General features: G+C 37.6%; 2 protein-coding genes across 2 annotated transcripts in view; both read left to right on the plus strand.

The window, feature by feature from the left end:
- arl5a (ADP-ribosylation factor-like 5A) overlaps window positions 1–2075 on the plus strand; it is a 12600-nt gene extending 10525 nt beyond the window's left edge. The window contains exons 5-6 of the mRNA XM_017421086.3: window positions 1141–1292; window positions 1445–2075. Of these exons, the coding sequence (XP_017276575.1) occupies window positions 1141–1292; window positions 1445–1493 (201 nt within the window). The 3' untranslated portion in view covers window positions 1494–2075. The remainder of the gene's footprint in view (window positions 1–1140; window positions 1293–1444) is intronic.
- A 4915-nt stretch (window positions 2076–6990) lies between these two features.
- neb (nebulin) overlaps window positions 6991–20199 on the plus strand; it is a 70888-nt gene continuing 57679 nt past the window's right edge. The window contains 17 exon segments of the mRNA XM_037976034.1: window positions 6991–7109; window positions 7839–7941; window positions 8288–8374; window positions 12076–12120; window positions 13535–13642; window positions 13738–13845; window positions 14108–14212; window positions 14309–14413; window positions 14528–14632; window positions 15514–15618; window positions 16448–16552; window positions 16641–16748; window positions 17172–17288; window positions 18719–18820; window positions 18907–19014; window positions 19136–19240; window positions 19346–19444. Of these exon segments, the coding sequence (XP_037831962.1) occupies window positions 8309–8374; window positions 12076–12120; window positions 13535–13642; window positions 13738–13845; window positions 14108–14212; window positions 14309–14413; window positions 14528–14632; window positions 15514–15618; window positions 16448–16552; window positions 16641–16748; window positions 17172–17288; window positions 18719–18820; window positions 18907–19014; window positions 19136–19240; window positions 19346–19444 (1491 nt within the window). The 5' untranslated portion in view covers window positions 6991–7109; window positions 7839–7941; window positions 8288–8308.

Here is a 20199-nt window from a genome sequence, read left to right on the forward strand (position 1 = left end):
TTCAACTGTTTGACGTAGGAAGGTCAAAGTTCACAGCATGGCACAGGACTGGTATTGATCCTGACTGAAGGCATTTTGGGACTTTTGCTGAAAACGCCACCTAGTGGACGGTGCAGGAAAGGCTCGAGAGCGTAGACAGCGGTCGCCAGAGCTCCCGCGGTCGCAAGGCCGGAGCGGCGCTGAGCTGCGAGGGCCGCCAATGCTGCTTGCAGCTTTAATTCACACTTGAGTTTATACATAAAGTTTTGCAACGGCTGATTTGGTCTCTTTATTATCTCCGATTGTGACTAATTGTGTGCAGATGCCAACATTTGTGTTCAATGTGAAAATCAAACGTAAAGATTTTATATTGATTTACAGGTTTAAGACAAACTGGCTTGCCTTACTGTTATTATTTATTATTTTTACCACTGAAATATGAAGTTGTTTTTTTTATAAGTATTTAATCCTCACATTTCATGAAGTTTCTTCCTGCAAGACAACACAAACCTAAAGATTTATATTTTTATACTTACGTAATGATAGTTATTGTATTTGTATAGTATGGACAATTTGTAATGTAATCTGAGTTCAAATAGTCAAATAAAAGATGTTCACATATTTAAAGTCATTCATAAATTCATATTGATAAAATCAGTGTGTATTCACATACAAGAGAGAATTGTCTATTCTTTGTCATTTGTGTATTTACCCCTACATGTTCAATAAAACAGGCAGTAACACTGTTTCATTGGTGTAGCAAAGCTGTAAAAAGGTCGGAAAATGCTTGTCTCTTTTATTTGTTTCGTATAATGTTCTGACACAAGTTATTTTACGATACACTTTACCAGAACTGAATATTGACAAAGCTGCAAATAAATAAACATATGCTAACTCGATGAAATGAAAGGCACTAAATCCTTGGTGGGAAAATTAACCCAGAAATAATCTTAAAAGTACTCTAAGGAAGCCATATCATGATGTCTGATCCTTTATCCTGCTGTGCTCATTTTTTACTTAAACTAAATCCAGGAAAACTGTAAGAATTATGCAAAATAACATCCACAAGTAATGCAAAGTATTGTGTAATATCTACAACCCAACTGTATGTGAAATATCTGAGTAAGAGTTGCATTTTTTTGTCTTCTCGTATCTGCGCAGGATTTAAGAAAGGCCGGACTGTTGGTATTTGCCAACAAACAGGATGTGAAAGGCTGCATGTCCGTGGCTGAGATCTCCCAGAGCCTCCAACTAACGTCTGTCAAAGACCACCAGTGGCACATCCAGGCCTGCTGCGCCCTCACAGGGGAGGGGTGAGAACTGTATTCTCTTAATAGTCAGTTTTAAAAAGTGTACATACTGTGTAGTGTTTAAATTCTTGTCAGTCTGTTTCTGTTTGTTGTCTTTTTTTCTTCTCCACATTTTAATTTCTCAGTGACATTCCTGATGTCTTCTCCGCCTGCAGGTTGTGCCAGGGTCTTGAGTGGATGATGTCGCGGCTGCGTGTGAGATGATGACCCTCCTGACTTTGTTCAGGAGTACGCCCTTTCTGTTTTCTCTCTGCCTCAAGACACAAGGACTGGGGTGAGATCAGACGATGGACGGTCCTCTCCTCTCCATCGTTTCCTGTGAAGCTGACACGGGCAGAGCGCTGACAGGACGTTGTATTCTTCTGTAATAATTTATTTCACAAAAGACATTTAATTCAGAACAACAACAAAAAAAGACATTTTCAGTGGGACAATGAACAACAAAGACGATGAAATTATTTAAGTGAATTTTCTGCACGGTGTTTCTTTCAGCAAAACACGGAGGTACATGGACTTGCCCGTACGTGGACTTATTTTCCAGCTGTGTGTTCTTGCCCATCGTGGCCTTGCAGTATTGCCGGACTGGCTGTGGTGGTTTTTGATGCCCCCTGTGTGTACAGTCCAGTATTCTCCTAAAACCTGGTGCCTGCAGCAGAATGTTGAAGTCATGATGGTCAATGGCGACTGAAACATGCTTGAAGGAGGGTGAAATCCTTATATCCCCTCTTCCCTTCGGTCCTTATGAATAATCACTGAAATAAAGTGTTTTTACCTGTTTCGGGTGAATTGCTTTGTGTTTTAAGTGAATATTTCTTGCAAGCAACTCCCAAAATTGCTTTACAACATTTAAGATTTTATTTTCTAGACATGTTTTGAGTTCTATTAAGTTTTGTTTAAGTGACTGCATTTGTTTTTAGTCCTTTAGGGGGCAGAATATGTCATCTGAGCTCTTTTCAGGGAGCGCGATGAGCAGCTACAGGAGTAGAGAGGAGTGAGCCATAGTGTCAGAAAGGTGAAGGATTCAGGGAGACAAGAGACCAGGTCCACATATAAGCAGCTCACAGTGAGTGATGATTATCAGAACTATAAGGGTTACTGAGGACTAGACTCTTTACTGTGTCGAAGTAGACAAGTAAATTTGTAGGAACTAGTTCAAAAATGGTTTTCTATTCACTGATGTTTACATGTGAACCAAAATCTGCCGTCTTTCAAAAACAGTAAGCTTGTGAACTTGTTTTGACAGTGTTCTGAAATGAGATGAGATTTCTTAGCAACAGGTCAGCTAAACCAAAGTAATATCTTCTGACCAAATTAACTAGATAAATTATAAATTTAGAACAATTTATTAAAGTTATGTGAAGCGACATTAATTTGCCACCATTTCAAAGTGCAAAGCGATAAAAGTACAGTATGTACAAGTGTATCAGCTATCTTGAGTTTGATGTTGATGTTAAAAACCACAAAAATATGTTAGGAAAGCTTCTCGTTTTGGCATTACAGCTTATAAAGGTCTGATTCAGTGTACTGCTGCTGTGTTCACCAACCTTGGCATTTACTATGACTTTACAACTTGCAAGCTGGATACATTTTTATGTCCTGTACCTACTACACGTAATGGACCAAACCAATGGTGGTTGATGTAGTCAGATAAAAAAAAAACGAGTACAAAGTAGATCAATAGATCATAGATATGTTTTCCCTTCTTTAATGGCCTTTAAATGTAACCTGATTTCGCTGATTAACTTCAGAACTGTTTAAGTACGCCTCTGTTCATGTGTCACAAACTGAATATCCTATGAAGAACTGTTAAATCCAACATTAAGAAATGAAAAGAGTATGGCGCCACAAGAAACTCAAGAAAAAGGGTCAACCACCTAAACCTGGAGACCAAGGGTGGGCAACCCTGGTCCTGGAGGGCCACTATCCTGCATGTTTTACTTGTTTCTCTGCTCCAACACACCTGATTTTAATCAATGGGTGATTAACAGACTTCTGCAGAACATGAAGAGGTGATTTAACCACTGAATCAGGCGTGTTGGAGCAGGGAAACACATGAAACATGCAGGATAGTGGCCCTCGAGGACCAGGATTACCTACCCCTGCCGTAGAGTAATCAAAGTCATTAGGAGAAGCCTAAAGATGATTCTGAAGGGACTGAAACTCTTGTCCTTATTAAGTTGTGCATTTAAAGAGAGGCTGTTGCTTTAAGAAACGCACGGACACTAAGAGTTTGTCAGATTTGTGGAGATGCATTTGCTGGACAAAACTGTTAAATTTGAACATGAACAAGAACAGAACATCATGCTGAGGTAATATTTTTAATTACCAGGTTCTGGGAAACTGATGAAAATAAATGACAGGATAGAGTATGCTGAATGCAGTTTTTTAATGTCTTGTTTGGTTCACTGAAGTGTTTTTCATCTTTAAAGGGGTATTTGTGTTGATCAAATGAATCAAATCTCAAAATTAATTGTAATTTCAGTTTGTACATTAACAAATAAGCAACAACCCTAAATGTAATGGGTATATTTAAAAGGCAATATAGGTGCTTGGAACAAATTACAGGAAATAAAATAGGGTGTAAACCACCTCTTGCATAGTGGCTGCTAGCATCAGTCCACAGATGAAAATGGGTATTTAGTCATGTTTTAGATATTGGTTTGTCCAGCTCATCAGCATTGACATACCAAAGACGACACTTCCTGTGCATCTAATAACCGGTTCATATTTTCATCTTGAAGTTTGCTGTATTGTTAGCAACAACCCATCACCTTCTTGCACACTTTGTGTCTGACCAAATAATTTAATTCAAGGCTTCTTACCACACGGGAACATGATGAGCGACGATGGCCAGTTGGCATTGTTTATGTTGTGGTTGCCTTCGCTGCAGCTGTTGTTTTCTAGTCTCACTGGTCATCCGTCATTTATACTAGTGACTAAGCCCGATGTGTCCCCGCTCCCTGTAGTGTGTTTCTTTTGCCTCTTTATTCTTTTAACTGCTAGACTGAATGATTGAATGATTTTGATGCGTTTCAACATCCAAACTCATTACCAAAGCCTGAAAAATTCCAGCTATTCAGTAATGCTAACATAAACCTAAAGAACATGTTTGTTTGTTGAAAAGGGACATTATTAACTGTTATGGTTTGTTTAATCTAACCTAGAATGTTGTTACCGATGATTGACATTTTATAATGTTGCATTTTTTATACAGCTGTCGTAAGATGGAACGAAAGATGTTATGGCGCCGTCCGTCTGGACACTTGCTCATCCGAGCTCTAAATTGAAAAACCTTTAACATAGAAATGCTCAAGGATGATCTCTATGGATTTCAGGATCAAAGGTCAAGGTCACAGGTGACCCCTTTTTGAAAACGTTGTCAGTTCTCCAACTCTAAACACATGTATTCAGGATTGTGTGAGGGAATTCATGCTCTGACAATTTTCTGATGGGGCCAATATGTATTGTTGGCAGTACTCTTGTTTACTCATATATGGGCATCAGCGTGCACATTTTCATAATAAAAAAACAAAAATTAAAAACTAAATTCTCAATGTCAGAACTGAAGTTTCTGTATTGATACAAAAGAAAAAGAACAATAATCCTTATAAGTCACCTAATAGAGAAGTTTGGTTCTTGCAGCATCAGAAGGAAAAACTAAATAAAATAAAATAAATAAATAAAAGAAGATGGATAATAAGTATATTGTATTATTCTTTATTTAACCAGGCAAATGCCATTGAGATCCCAGATCTCTTTTTCGAGGAAGCCCTGTAACTGTACATAATGTGCAATGTAAGTTTAAATGCTAATATAACAAAAAAATGTATATTAGAAAACCTACAGGAATGAAGTTAAACAGTTACAAGATATCTATGATTGGTCACTGGACTGCAACAAGAGATTATAAATTTATCCTTTGATTTTCTAATTTGGAGAAGTCTGACATTTCATCTAGTAAATGTATAAAGTATATCAAGACAGCTGTACATGGTAGTTTAGACTAACTCACGCTTTTGTGACTGTTTTGCAGATCTGAACAGTTGGGATGTTTCTGATCTGACCAAGCTGTCATCCCCCGGTGATCACAACTTTCAGAAACCAGTAGGAGAGCAAGAGAGAGAGAGCGAGAGGGAGACATTCAGCTGTTGCTGTCCATCTCGTTTCCCAGGGTTGCACCCGACTCCTGGGACAGAATGAGAGGACAGACATAACATACCAGACATATAGAGACACATCATTTTTAGATATAATGTATGTGTTTTTTTTTAATTTGCAGTATTCTGCACGCTAACAGTAAAGAGCTAAGGAACTTTGTCACAGTGGCAAATAGATCTCAGGATACGAGGCATGTTTTAGTTTTTAAATAGTTCATAAACATTTCTAAAAATCCAAAAGCTTTTAAAATTTGAGGCTAGCTATACAACTATTCAAACTTTTCAAAAAAGTATTTTTTTTGTTTGTTTTGTTTTGTGTTGTTTTTAAGTGGGTTACAACTACCTGCACAACATATGACCAAGAGATTAAAGTGAAATACTGAATAATATAAAATCCAGAACTGCTTTAATGGTTAATGGCAGCAGCCTTCCTACTGGCCTAGAATCAGAAACTTTTTCATTTTTTGTTCCAGCCCAAAGACAACCTTCAAAACGTTTTACCTGCTTTTTATTGTCGTGGGGGGCAGAGTCTTCCTAGCTAACACAAGATGATAGACATAATATATCCTAACCATCCCCCCACATAGTTAAAACACAAAAACAGACTATTGTGTGTGTTTATACCCTCTGTTCTTCATTTTCCAATATCTAAATACTTAACATAGTGTCTTTGAACTGTGAATAGAAACATGCAAGCACAGAGAGAGGCCCCAGCTGAGATTCAGCAACATTTTTGCTCTGAGCAAACAAACAAAAACAATGTTTCAAAATAATTAGTTTCCAAAGATTGCAACAATGTAAAAAAAAAAGACTTTAGGGTGAATATTGATGAAATAAACTGAAGTAATGCTATTTTATTATTTGTTTTCATGTAATAGAAACACTCAATAAGCCTCCAACACTCAACATTCAATCACAAAGTTATAAAAAAGCTTGATCTTGAGTCCAAAAGCAGTTTGTGCGTCCCTTGCCAGTAAAGTTGGTTATTTTTTACTATTAACAAAGGCCACATAAAAATGTCTGAATATAGAAACAGCAGGTTAGGCTCACATCTGTGTGAATTGAAATATTTCAGTTTTTCAAGTGCAGTCACTTTTGAAAACAAATAATAAAATGAAGATCATATTTGTTGGAACATGGATTCACTACTAGCCTTGTTATAAGCTCTTAATTTTGTGATCTGATTTTTGACAGGATGCAGCCAGCTCAGGATAATCTGATAGACGATCTCAACGCATCATTGCTAAAGCTAGCTCTTTCCTCACTGGTTCATATGTTTGGTTGCAATAAGATCTTTGTTTTGTCCAGATGTCCAGATCTTTCAGGAAGGAAAAAGAAAAAAACTTTGTCGTCACAAACACCACAACCACAAAGCTGTTGATACTGGTCATTTTAGTATACTGTTGTGTTTTTGGGACCTGACCATTCCTTCCTCATAACTGTTCCACTGATGTGTTTAGCTTCGACAGGTGCTCCTTTCCGAAGTGATCACTTAGGTATATTTAGATTTTGAAACCTGAGAGTGACGACCTCTGATTGGCTGTGCCGCCCACATGATAACCTGGCTAGAAAGTGCAGCTGTGCGCTGTCGCCCAGCGTTTCTCTGGAGGGAGGCTGGGAAGGCTTTGGCGGCTTGGGAGACCATTAAACTTAAACATAACTGGTAAGCAAAAGGAAAGGATTAAAAGCCACAAATATACATGTTTTTCTACACCCTGCATGGCTTTCATCTGCTCGGACATCCACTGTCTCCATCCTCCGCTGCCTTTTGGATGTGGGAGGAGCTGAGCGAGGAATAAGAAGTGTGAACTTTTTTTTTTTTTTTTGCTGCATTTTAAAGGAATAACCAAAGAGAACTTCAAGACTGAAGCAAAATGAGACCAGACCCGGATTTGGATTTATCTGATTTTCCAGCAGTTTGACTGCTTTGATTTCATTTAACGTCTCGCCACCTGTCTTGACCTTTTTGTCTTTCTACATCGACGTGTATGCATATTTCTCTTGCTTTACAGACTTTATTTTAATTTAAAGAGAGAGCAATCAGGTGCTAAAAAAGGTGGTTAGTATGCCATCCTATATTTAACCTGCAGCCTCAGAAGGCATTGCATCTCCATTTGCTAAACGCAGTCAGCCAATCAGGCTGTGGCATTAGCTTACATGTCAAATAGCAGAGGCACTGTAAGGCAGCTGTCGCCAACCTTCACTCAGGAGCCGCAGTTCGCTCAGCTGTGTTGTGGCATTTAGGGGGAGGGGGGTGTTCCTGTCACACATTCAAAGCCAGGGGCCCATTGTAACACACTTAACTTCCTAATTTATGCTTCTCATTGTGCAGTTACTGGTTTGTACGATTGACTGTGAGGTATTTTTTACACACTTTATGATTTTGTTTAAGGAGTGTGTTGGAATCAGTTGGAAGTTGGAATCAGACTGAAGGCCCTGTGGATGGCAAGTGAAACCGCCTTACTGTCAGGAAACACAGCAGGAATCTTTTGCTGGTATGGCAGGCACACTGGTTGAACATCAGTATGCTTGTGTTACATTTATCTAGCATGCGTCTGCTTTTTTTTTCCCCCTTTATATAAATGAATAAGTGAGAGAAAATTGAACAGGGAGTGGCTGGATGCATCCTGAAAGGGTCACTTGTATAAGCCACTGTCTGAAACAGCGCCCTAAACCTAGTTTTTAAGAAAACAGAGCTGCGCACAGAGCTGTGCACAGAGCTGCGCACAGAGCAGCGCACGCCTCCTGTTAGTTCTCTTTTACAGAATATCAAGTTAAATAACTCATATTAGTAGCAAAAATTATAAATGTCTGAAAATGTAATCTCTCTCATTTGTGTAGAGCTTTTAAATCAGTGCCAAAATGGCAGATACTGAAGAATATGAGGAGTATGAAATGGAGGAAGAGGAGGAGGAGTTTATGGAAGAGGTAAGTGGTTGTCTTCTCACCTGTTCTTTGACTTCTCTCACTAGCTTATTTTTTTTTCCTCACCCAAATTGTGATTTTGAAATCTTAAATGCAGTAGGTATTATTTAAACGTTATTTACCAGATTATCTGTCCAGCAGCAGGGCTTGCTAAGTTGCTGCAGCTGAGCGATGATACCTTTTTCAAATAGACACCATTTAAGGAATATGAAGTCTTGTACTGCAGGACTTAAAACCAGCAATGTGACTATAAGTCAAATAAAATGTTACTGGTGTCTTTGTTTATGTAAGGATATTTTTATCTATGGCAGACAGTTACTCAACAGGAAAGAGTAATCTAATGATGTAATCATTACACAATGAAAAGCTGAAGATAATTTACAACATATAGTTAATCCGATCAATGAAAGGAGTTGAAATTGAAAGGCCCTGTCATTTTTCTAGAAGTTACTATTTTTGTTTTTTGTTTCAAATGACCTGTTGGAATTCTTTATGTGTCACTTGTGATCATAATTTTGTCCAGATCATGCGAATAAACTTCACACACACACAATAGTTCACGATACGGTAGCTCAATTTAGTGTCTTTTTCTGTGTCTTGCATTGTTTTGTTCGTGGTCTCCACGCCAGTGTCTGATGGAAGAGTGAAAGCAGAAGGCTAACATTTAATCCCACATTTCCCGTGGAAATAGGATTAAAGTTAGCCTCGTATTTATTCAAACCTAACAAATCTGATATATTATAAGGGAGTTTGAATGATTCATTTGTGATGGTCTCCGTGTTACCTACCATGTCACCAAGCATCTTTCTGGAATCATTTATCTCCCATATAACTTATCCCCTGGTTTAAATAAATTTGCCATCTTTGCTGCAAAGATGCAAACTGTTTGGGAGGTGGGACAGATGGATAGACACCAAATCAATACACTCTGATTTCACTAGCACTTTCATCTATACTGTGGAAAAAATGGCATTGTTTTCTACAAGTAAGACGGCCTTTTATTTAATTTACAGAATGGGGAGAAACATAGTGCTGTTTTGGTGACACATATAAAATATTATGTTTTAGAAATAAGATGTAAGTTACTGCCAGAATGTTACTTTGAAAACTGTAGTTATTTATTTTTTAATTTGCTCATTTGATAGTGATCGTCATTCACCTTGTTTCTAAAATTTCTTTCCTTTAGCTTTAAAGTTATTAAAGTTCTCGAATCAGTAAAAGGTTGAGTGTAGAGTTCTCAGAGTGGCATTTAGACAAATTTAGAAATGGACTTCTGCAGCACACAGAGTGTCGGAGAGAAGGGAGACGTAAAGGGGGCGAGAGCGAGGGAGGGAAAATGAGACGAGCTACAGTGGTGTAAATCAGTAGCCTTAAACGTTTTAACTTTAGGCTGCGAGCAAAACGAACTCCCTCACACTGATAAATGAACATGGTGCAATCAGAGTTCATCACAAGTTCAATGTCATGCAGGAGTTTGTTCTGCTGCTCCGGATTTATTTGTTCTTCTCCTGTGCATCTATTTTAAGAGATCAATGTGCAAGTTACCGTCTTTGCTTTTTAACAATAGTGCTAAAGTTTGCTTAGTTCCATTAAAACCCATCCAGTGGTTCATGAGTTGTTTTGTGAACAGACAGATAGAATTGACTGCAAATAGGTAATGCCATTTATTTCAACAAAAATCTTGTGGAATCTGGTAGAGCTCAGAATATATGTTGGGGATACCACCCCAGTTTTTAGGTTTTTGAGTTACAGACATTTTGAGTTTTTTAGGGACAGTTAGCTGCGCAGCCATATTGAATCGTTAGATAGTTAATCAGTTGTAGATAAACATTCAATGACTTTTATTAAATTTTGTCCAGTCATTTAAGTGAAAGCCTGCCACCTTTTACTGTTTGGCAACAGGCTTGTAGGGAGATGTAGTTATCCTGGGTCAGTGTTCATCCACTACTATGGTTCTCTCCTGTCTGATAGATTTGAATAATAAGCCTCTTACAAAAGTTGATTAAAGCGATTGAGATGTTCTTTCTCTCAGCTCTGGTTAGTCTTCTTCTAGTTTAAGTTTAATTTGATGTGCTTCTGAAGTGTCTTATCTGATGATGATGATGATGATGATGATGACGATGATAAGAAACAACAACAAAGCCATATTGATATGTTTATATTAAAGTAGGTTGCCGCTTGTATCTCAGTCCAGGGTTAAATTGCTCCAAGAACTTAAATATGCAAGGTCTGAGGGTTTTTATATTGTCACTGCACATTCTTTATAAATACCAGTTTGTCAGTAGGACGGCAGTTTTTTGTGATTGCACTGGCCTGAGGTCCAGTTCATCTAAATAAAGACATATAACCTTCAGCAGAAAGAGCATATTCTTGTTTGCTAAACATTTTACAATGAGTATATGTTTCAAAAAAGGGAAATAGAATAATGTTGCCTTAACTTGCTCTCAAACTCAAAATTTTCTAGAAAATGCTCTCTTTGAGACAAATAACTTATCATTATTTTGGGGTTATTTTAACCCCTCAAGCTAAATGTTTTCCAAAGTTGAATCTGTTTCAGGTTGCAACACTTGTTAGGTTTAAACTTAAAAGCTCCAAACAAACTAAATGGGACACAAACATTTATGAGAGATTAGTAATAAAATAAAATGTTTCTGTCACCAGAGCAGAATAACATTTGGAAACCCCAAATCAAAACAGGGCAATTTTACTTCTTTTTAATCAAAACTATGAAAAAAACAGTAAAACCTGTGTTTTTAAGCTAACTTTCAAAGCAGCTGCAGGTTCTCACAATTTATTGAAAACTGAGATAAAACTTCACTGATACCACATTTGTTCTAGTCCCAGTAATTTTATGCAACCTCCAGAGTAGAGGTGTCACATTGCCATCTTTCAAAAATGGTGCAAATTTCCTTTTTTTCTAAGTATATATAAACATGTACTGACACAGGGACAATAAGTGGACAACATTAATGCTTTTGAGCACTTCAAATTAATTCAAATAATTCAGCAATATGCTTGAGATCTCAAGAACACCTAATTTTAGAACTTGAATACCTAGTCTTTGCTATATCTTGATTAGGTTAAAGAGAAAAAAATTTCTCTGTGATTTGGTTGAACCAGCTCATTAATGGCAGAGCTGCATGTGAAGATATAGATGGTCCTAAAGCTGTCTGAACAGCTTGTGTCCTGCTGTAGCAACCAATAAATGGAACAATGAGGTGTGAAATGGCAAATAAGAATAGAAATATTGTCATCTGGTGTTCATAAATTTAGTCCAAGGATTAAAGACTGGCTCAAATAGTACTGACAGTATTTTAATACACCTAATCCTCAGTATCATACTAGCTTAGTTTGACTGCTGTGACAATTACATCATAGTGTATTTGTGGATGGGGCTTTTTCTCGTCTTTCGGTGACACTGCTTTATCCAGGAGCTAATGAGCTTATGACAGGCTTCAACAAAAAACCCCGAGAAAACAATTCTCCTCTTTTATAAACTAGATTGACAGTTTGACATTTTACAGAAAAGCTGAAAATGCAACCAGCGCAGAGTGATATCTTAACTTGTACAGCAGCAGTGAGAGCGAAACACCAGAGCTGTGGGAAAAATCACCCTCGATCTTTAAAACACTGTGCTGTTTCTCCTATCACTTCTTCTGAAAACCCAGAGTGTGTCCTATATTTGTCCTATATATGTTGAGCAGATTTCATCGACGACTTACACTGTGCACAAGACTCAGTACCAAGAGGTAAAGTACCTCCTCCCAGGGTACAACAGTCCAAACAGGGCAGGATACTCTCCTCTGCATGCCTAATTGGATAATGAGATGTCTTATTCAGGAAAGCACATTGTCTTTTTTTTTTTTTAGCTTTGCCAAGTCTGGATGTTCTTTGTCTAGCCCTTAAGGAGTAGTTCAGATCTTTTGAAGTGTGGCACTGTGGCAAGATGATGAACAAAAACATCTTACCTGTTGTAGGTAACTTTTTGAACATTTTCAGTTTGGAGAAATAGTTTGACCTGACTGACAAGCCAACGGCTCATATGAAGTGGATTGCTATCATCTTAAAACATTACCAGTTTCAAACTTCTCATAGCAGTTTAGACAAATACAACTTTGCAAACCTTTACATCACCATCATTTTTTTTTTACGTTAGTTATATAGAATTCTTTGATTATTTGCAAATGTAAATAGTAGCAGCAGCAGCAGCTAGCTGTAACGTTTCAGGTACAGTCTGGTTCACTTCCTGCAGGAATATCATAATATTTCTGCCAGAATAACCATAACAAAATAACAGGAAAACACGCACATCCAAAAATCCATTGGATTTGCAGCTGGATCAAAAGGTAAAAAGATAATAAAAAGGCTAGACTTGGACTACCCGTTAGCTCATCAGTCATAATTACACTCTGTTTAGCCAAACTGAGGCTTTTCAAAGAGCTACCTTCAACAGGTAAGATAAAAAATGTTCACAACCCTTCCAACAAACCCCACTTTTAAAGATCTAAAGTATCTCTTTAGAACCTCAAAATGTTTATAAATAATGATTTTTAAGCTGCTCGAAATATAATACCATCTCTAACAAAGAAATGTAAACTATTTTCACTCATTTTAAGGCTTTTTGAAATGTAGTAGCTTTAATTAATTAAATCATGATACACTTACTTAAACCTAAATATATAAAAGGTGCATAACTCAACATTGCATGCAGTAGAATTAATTCATTAATATTATAGGTGTCAGTGTGTATGAAAACTTTTTATGTGCATGTCTTGACTTTGTCTGTTGTTTAGGGACCATTCATCCTCTCTCCCAGCATGATTTTATTACATGATAATTATTGTAATCGGAATCACTGCCTTCCATAATGAATTAATTCATGCTTAAATCACTCCAGTGATTGTAGGTGAGTAATTTAGGTAATGGCTGTGCTGTAAAGTCAAACAGCTTGTCACTTTGTTAAGGTACTGGCTTCACTTTGTCAAGGTGGGATCCTTATTCAGTCCACGCTGCTGTTTGAAATTTGCTTTGGAAAAGTTGTTTTTCTTTATGGATGTAGCTTTGATGTTGTTGTTTTTTTTTGCCATTATGCTTTACTGCAATAAATAAACCTTGGTCTGTTGATCCACTCAGTAGATAACTTTTTTTTCTTTCCGTTTCTAGTCTGGCTTGCCCACCAGGAAAGTCAGGAAGAAGGTCAAGGTTGACACTTCCAAGTTCATGACTCCATATCTGGCCCACAGCAAAAAGATGCTGGAGCTGTTCAGCCATGTAAGAACCTCCTATCGGTTTGGTAACTTATTAGTTAGGGTTTTTCAGTTCTCTCTGTCTTGTCTGATTGATTTTAATGCTGGTATCCTTGGTAGAATAAATACCGCCAAGCTTACGACTTGTCCAGAGGAATGCCTCCTGCCCTCTCCACTGAAACCCCCGAAATGATTCGTATCAGGAAGGCCCAGGAGCAGCTCAGTGAGGTACAACAGTACTGTGTTGGCTTCCCTGCAAAGTGGAATGAGGAATACCAGAGTGAAAAACGACCTCTTTTATTCATTTTGTAAAATTATTAAAAGCGGAAAAAAAGAGAATGAATAAAAATCAGCGAGAGTGTTTTAGTAGTAATGTGGGGGTGGGATTATGAGCAAATTCATTGCAAGTTAAGGGCTGGCTCAGTTTCTCAAAGCTGATTCAGTGTTCCTACAATCAGCTATAATTTGAATTTAAACATAATCCTGCCAGGTTAAATACCGCATGGAGGGAATCAAGGTCCGAAACACCAGCTTGTATGATGGTGAGGCCAGAGAGATCACCCACGTCAAGCATGTATCAGAACTGATCAGCAAGGTACGTAACTTCAACTAATATCAAAACATGAGCATTCTCAGACAGATTAGCAGCATTGAGCTGTTTACCATCAGCGTTGTTGTTGATTTCCTGAAGGTTCTGTACAAACAAAAGTGGGAGGAGACTAAGGACAGGTACCTGCTGCCCCCTGATGCTCCTGAGCTGGTTCTGGCTGTGAAAAATGCTGCTAATTTCAGCAAAGTAGGTCCAGCGTCACGTTCAACCACTTGACTTCATATTTTAACAATTTAATATTGAGCTTATCTTCTAACACACTTGTTATTCCTGAGGTAATTTTTGTTTTTCCTTGTTCAGAAACTTTATAAGGAGTGCTGGGAAGAGGAGAAGACCATGTTCTTCCCGTACAGTGACAGCCCTGAGCTGCGCAGGGTGGCTAAGGCTCAGGAGGTCCTCAGTGATGTAAGATAAACTCACTGTTGATTTTTCTCTCTCAGCTGCAGAAAACAAGAACACATTCGCAACAATCAACCTTTACATGTGTGTGACTGGAGGATGGGCAACACAACATTAAAATATACATTGTAATACATTTTTAAAAGGTTGTCAACTTAGGGATTTATTCTTTACAAGGATTACTCTGAGGCCTCTTAAGCTGTAGTATCATACTAAGTTATTTCAAAGCAGTTTTTACAGTTGTTTTCCAAAAATATACTATGATGCAGTATAGGTATAAGAATAAATTACATATAACTCTTAATGGAGGATTTTTATATGGGGCTGTTGTTGTATTCCAATATAAAAATAATGGTGTATATCTAATATATTGTACTGTTAAAAAAACATTTCAAACAAATGCAAATTTGCATCATGAAGCAACTTTTCACACCCAGTCATGGTAAAATGCTACTATATACATAATATTAGGAAACCATGCAGTTAGGATAAATTTAAATATTGACAATATCCGTTTGGATAAACCCGTTTTATTTTCTTCAAGCCTCTGTTTTTTTTCATCATCATGACACTCACAACACCCACCATGTTCTTTAGCATTTTGGACACTAAGCATATTATTGACATAAAGTTTGTGTCTGTGATTTATTTCAGGCCTTTGTGATATTGAAATTTTGTGCACTGATACTGCGATGATAATAAGTTTTCAATATATAGTGCCACCCTAGTCAAATGGATATACTAAATTCCTTTTATCATTAAGGCAGTAAAATTTGTAATTTTAAACTTTCCATCTTCTTGTGTTCAGTACTGAAATTTTTTGCAGATTGGAGATCTCCCAAAAAATTTTGTGAATTAACCACCTTCTCCTGAATTTGCCCTCACAGATTCAATATAAGAAGGGTCACGATGAGCGCAAGGCCAAGTACACGTCCTTGCCTGATCCTCCCGAAGTGGAGCTGGCTAAGAGAGTCGCCGATCAGCGCAGTGATGTAAGTGGAGCTTTGTGCCAAATGCATGATTTAGGTGTAAAACTATGATCAGGATAATCAAGATGGATGAATTTAACTCTTTTCTCAGTCTTGTTTTCAGCAATCCCTTCTGCAGTTAAACCTAGCAACAAATGTTTTTTTTTATTTCAGTGTTTAGTTTAAAACTTAAGTATTTTTAAACACTTTTCAAAGTACTTTTCATACATTCTCAGTGTCTTTAGCTATTAATAAGAGCTTGGCAAAAGGCACAGAGCAGATTTCCAGACAAGGTAACAAGTCCTTAGTGAAAGAAGTCGGTATTTGAGGGAAGGTAGGTTGGATTATTACTTTCATAACCAAACTAGCATTTATTCAAATAAAGTGGGAAAAGCTTTTAATTCCGAGAAGTGAATGTGTCTGACTGTAACTAATACATGATTAGACCAAATTAAAATACTGGATAGTTAGTGTTTAACCAATGTCTCTGAAATCACACATAATTTTAAAGGTTTATATGAGAAATGCACTCATGCACATCATACAAAATACGAAAAAGTACATTCTGAATGCTCAAAATTGAACCTTGGATTGTGCAGTTATAGAAACAAGGCCTTCAAACATCAACCAACCCTGAGCTGCTGCCTGGAATAACTGTGCACCTGTTCTCTGACACAAGTGTCCACACTACGATGAAAGGATAGGCTAACAATAGGTTTACATTACAGGCATTCTTATGATTCCAGCTATGTTTTTATTAAACATATCAAAATGTAACCATGGTGTTATCCATTTAGCCTGTATTCTAGGAAAAATATCTACTAACATTGTTTGTTTTATTTGTTCTTCACAGCTTAAATACAAGGAAGATTACAATAAAAATGTGAAGGGTCAGTGGTGCGAGACGCCCTACTTTGACGTAGCCATCGCCAGGATGGCTATGGATAACCTCAGCGATGTAAGAGTTCACTACTTCCTAGCTTCTTAGGTTGTTTTGTTTGGTTTTTCATTGCCTCATTACTAACCGTTGTGCTTTTTGTTTCCAGAGAAAATACACGCAACATTTTGAAGACACAAAAGACCAAATTTATTTCATGCAAACAGAAACGCCTGTTTACAACACATGCAAGAAGGCTCGTATTGCTGCCAGTGAGGTAAGCACACAAAGGCACGAAGGTGGTTTCTTTTCTTTTTTTTTTTTAAAGGTTGTATCTCATGTGGAAGACACGACAGGGAGCTGAGCCATGTCTCAAAGCAGAGTGTGAGTCAACGGACCAAGTCCTCTCTGACGCAGGGAACTCTCACACACAGCATGACTGTCACTGGAAAGATTCAGAGTTTCATTTTTACAGAGTACAGTAACAATGTCTGAGCCTTTTCAGTTTCTGTATACCTCATTGACGCCCACACGTTCACACACAACAAACATGAATCTCTGTGTATGAATGTGTAGATTAGGCTTGTTTGCACAGAGAAAAACTGACTTTTATATTTACCGACCATCAGTCATTTGAATAGAGCTCATCAACCTGTTTTGTTTCTGTTTTCTCTCCCACTGATCTGTTTTCTTTGTTCAGGTCCAATACAAGAAGGAATATGAAAAGACGAAAGCACAGTGCGACTACAACACGCTCCCTGCTACAGAGAATCCGCTCCTGAGACAGCTCAGATATGCTGGCACCATCCTCAGTGATGTGGGTGTCTAAGAAACTTTATGCAAAGTCTCTTTTTATTTTAAAAACAAATATCAGGAAAATATTAGATGCACATAAATGTTCTATATGTAAATGTTTTAGTAATTTAACACTTAAATCTTGTTGAATACTTAGCTAAGAAACAAGTTGTGTCAGGACTGGTGGAGACGATGGCGAACCTAGAACGCAGACTCATAATAAGAGGAACGAAAACTAATTTATTAAACTAAAGGAACAAAATGAAAACAAAAAGGCTGACGTGGCAGCAAAAACTGAAACTAAGTACAAACATAGACAAACAAGGTGTGAAAAACATGGAGCAAGACAAGACCAGCAGGGAACCTAGAACAGCAGCGAGACAACAAGCAAACCAATGACTAACACAGACAATGAACCAGCGACTAGTGGGAGAAATGACCGGGTATTTGAGTACTGAGGATAACGAGGTGAGTGGGAACAGGTGGAGTGATTACAGAGTCAGGACAGGTGTAGATGGGCGTGGTTAACCGGCAAATGAGTGACTGGGGAAGGGTGAAATGCAACATGAACATGAGACAACAAAAAGCAAAATACAGAATCGAAACAAAACCCCAAACCAAAGAATAAAAACAAAACACCAACAAAACCCACAGAAAAACCAAATCACCACAAGTTGACTGTTTTGACAAAACACAACACCAAGCGTCTCAGCATACAGCTTTCTGTCTGGAGGTTCAGGATTCCATCATCTGCTGAGGCCTCTATCTTTTTTTGTAGGGGAGACTTTCTGTCTGCTGTGGCCATAGACTTTTGTCTCAGCTTGTGAGAAATCCCACCGTTGCCACCATTTGTTGTGGCAAAACATAATAAAAAAAAGGCTAGAGGACCCAGATTTTTGCTTGATCTTGAGCAAAAAATCTTAGTGATTAGACAGTTCCTAGCAACAGAATATGTCTGCCATCATATAGTAAAGAAATGCTTTCAAACAAGTTCACAAAACTAATCAGAGGAACGAGGATCAGAGCTGAAAGACTGAGTGGAAAATCTGTTTGACCTCGACTCAGAATGACACCAGACATGTAGGTTACACTGCTAGTGAAGACATGTCATTAAATCTTGTCTTTTTATCACAACCTGCTTGTGTCCAACATGCATGACGACTGTAATGCATTTTCGTGAAGTAGATTGTCATTTTAGTCATGGAAATGAAGTTATTTAGAAACAACTGAAAGTAGCTTCTTATGAGCATTAATTGTAAATTTTTTAAACTGATTTCAGTCATTGTTGCTAAACATCTTTACTTTTTTTACCTGGGATTTTCTGATCCACACAATGAACTTTTTGGATTTTTTTATCTTGTTTTCTACAAATTACTAATCTAGATTTATTTGTGATTTATTTATTTTTCTTCCCATCACGTTTTAAACTGTGTATCTTTTTTTTTTTTGCAGAAAGTATACAAGGCCAGCTATGAGAAATCCAGAGGCTTCAGCATCAACTACTGTGATACTCCAAAGTTTCAGATGGACTCAGTACTTAAACGGTTCTCTGATGTAAGAATGCTAACAGATTCAAACATCAGCTTTAATTAAACACAATTTTTAAATTATTTAAATGCACACATTTGTAATTTTTTCAGACACGTTACAAAGAGAAGTATGATAATGAGGTGAAGGGCCACTACATCGGCAGCTATGAAGACCTCTACATGCTTCACTGCCAGAAAGTTGAGGAATATAAAAATGAGGTAAATACAGTATATGCTCATTTGAATTCCTGTTTTTCAAAAACAATGTATCAAATTAGGAATTTTAAAATTTACTTCATAATAAATTTCTCACAAATGACATGTTTTTTTTCCCCCTCAGCATTTATATAAGGCGGATTATGAAGACATAAAAACTAGATGCTTCTTTCCTCAAACGGTTACACCTGAATATGAAGCCCTGAAGAAGCTTCAGCAGTGTAGCGATGTGAGTAGCTACAGCCAGTAAAGTGAATTTTACTCTTGTAAGTATTTCTTTTTGAGTACTTGCATGCGTGACACTTATTTTTTTTTTCAATTTTATGGTTTTCAGAAAGTTTACCGGCAGCATCCAGACAAAGTGAAGTTCACACAGGTTGAGGATTCGCCAGTCCTTGTTCAAGCCAGCATCAACGCCAAACAGCTAAGTGATGTATGTGTCACATTTGGATCAGATTGTGAAGAATTTTTTTTTTAGTTTGACAATAAACTCCCTTTAGATTCCCATAAAATGTAATCTAAAATTACCCACCAATGTTGTTTTTTTTACATATCATAATAGTGATTTCTGTAAGCTTGTTGAGACTGTATTTGTTTTTAGTTTGGTCAATTCACTGGGTGAAATTTCTAAAGACTAATGTCTTAGATCAAATTCTTTTAGTAATGCTGATCTTGTTAGCTGTGCCCGATCATCCATGTAGCCCAGATGTCTTTCTGTGGGCTCCATGGAAACTGGAGAGCCATTTCGCTGTAGTAAAAATAGAAACAAGCATTCAGTTGGCCCAGAATAAAATTTGTCATCAGAGAGGGGTTTGGGAGGCAAGAGAAGATTCAGACACTCTCCAGATGAGGCACTACTGCCCTCCAGTGACAGGAAATCCAACAGCATTTTACTGAAACAGACTAGAAAATCTTCTTCTTTGTCTTCTTCTTTTTCTTTTGGCTGTTGCCTTTTCAGGGGTCACCACGTTGAGTCATCCTCCTCCATCTAACTCTGTCTTCTGTGTCCTCTGTCCTCACTCCAACTACCTCCATGTCCTCTCTAACTTTATCCATATATCTCCTCTCTGTCTTTTTCCTGGCAGCTGCATCTCTAACATCCTTCTACCAATATATCCACTGTCCCTCCTCTGCACATGTCCAAACCATCTCAGTCTGGCCTCTCTAACTTTACCTCCCAGTCGTTCA

The sequence above is a fragment of the Kryptolebias marmoratus genome, linkage group LG6, assembly GCF_001649575.2.
Source record: "Kryptolebias marmoratus isolate JLee-2015 linkage group LG6, ASM164957v2, whole genome shotgun sequence".
Lineage (NCBI taxonomy): Eukaryota > Metazoa > Chordata > Actinopteri > Cyprinodontiformes > Rivulidae > Kryptolebias > Kryptolebias marmoratus.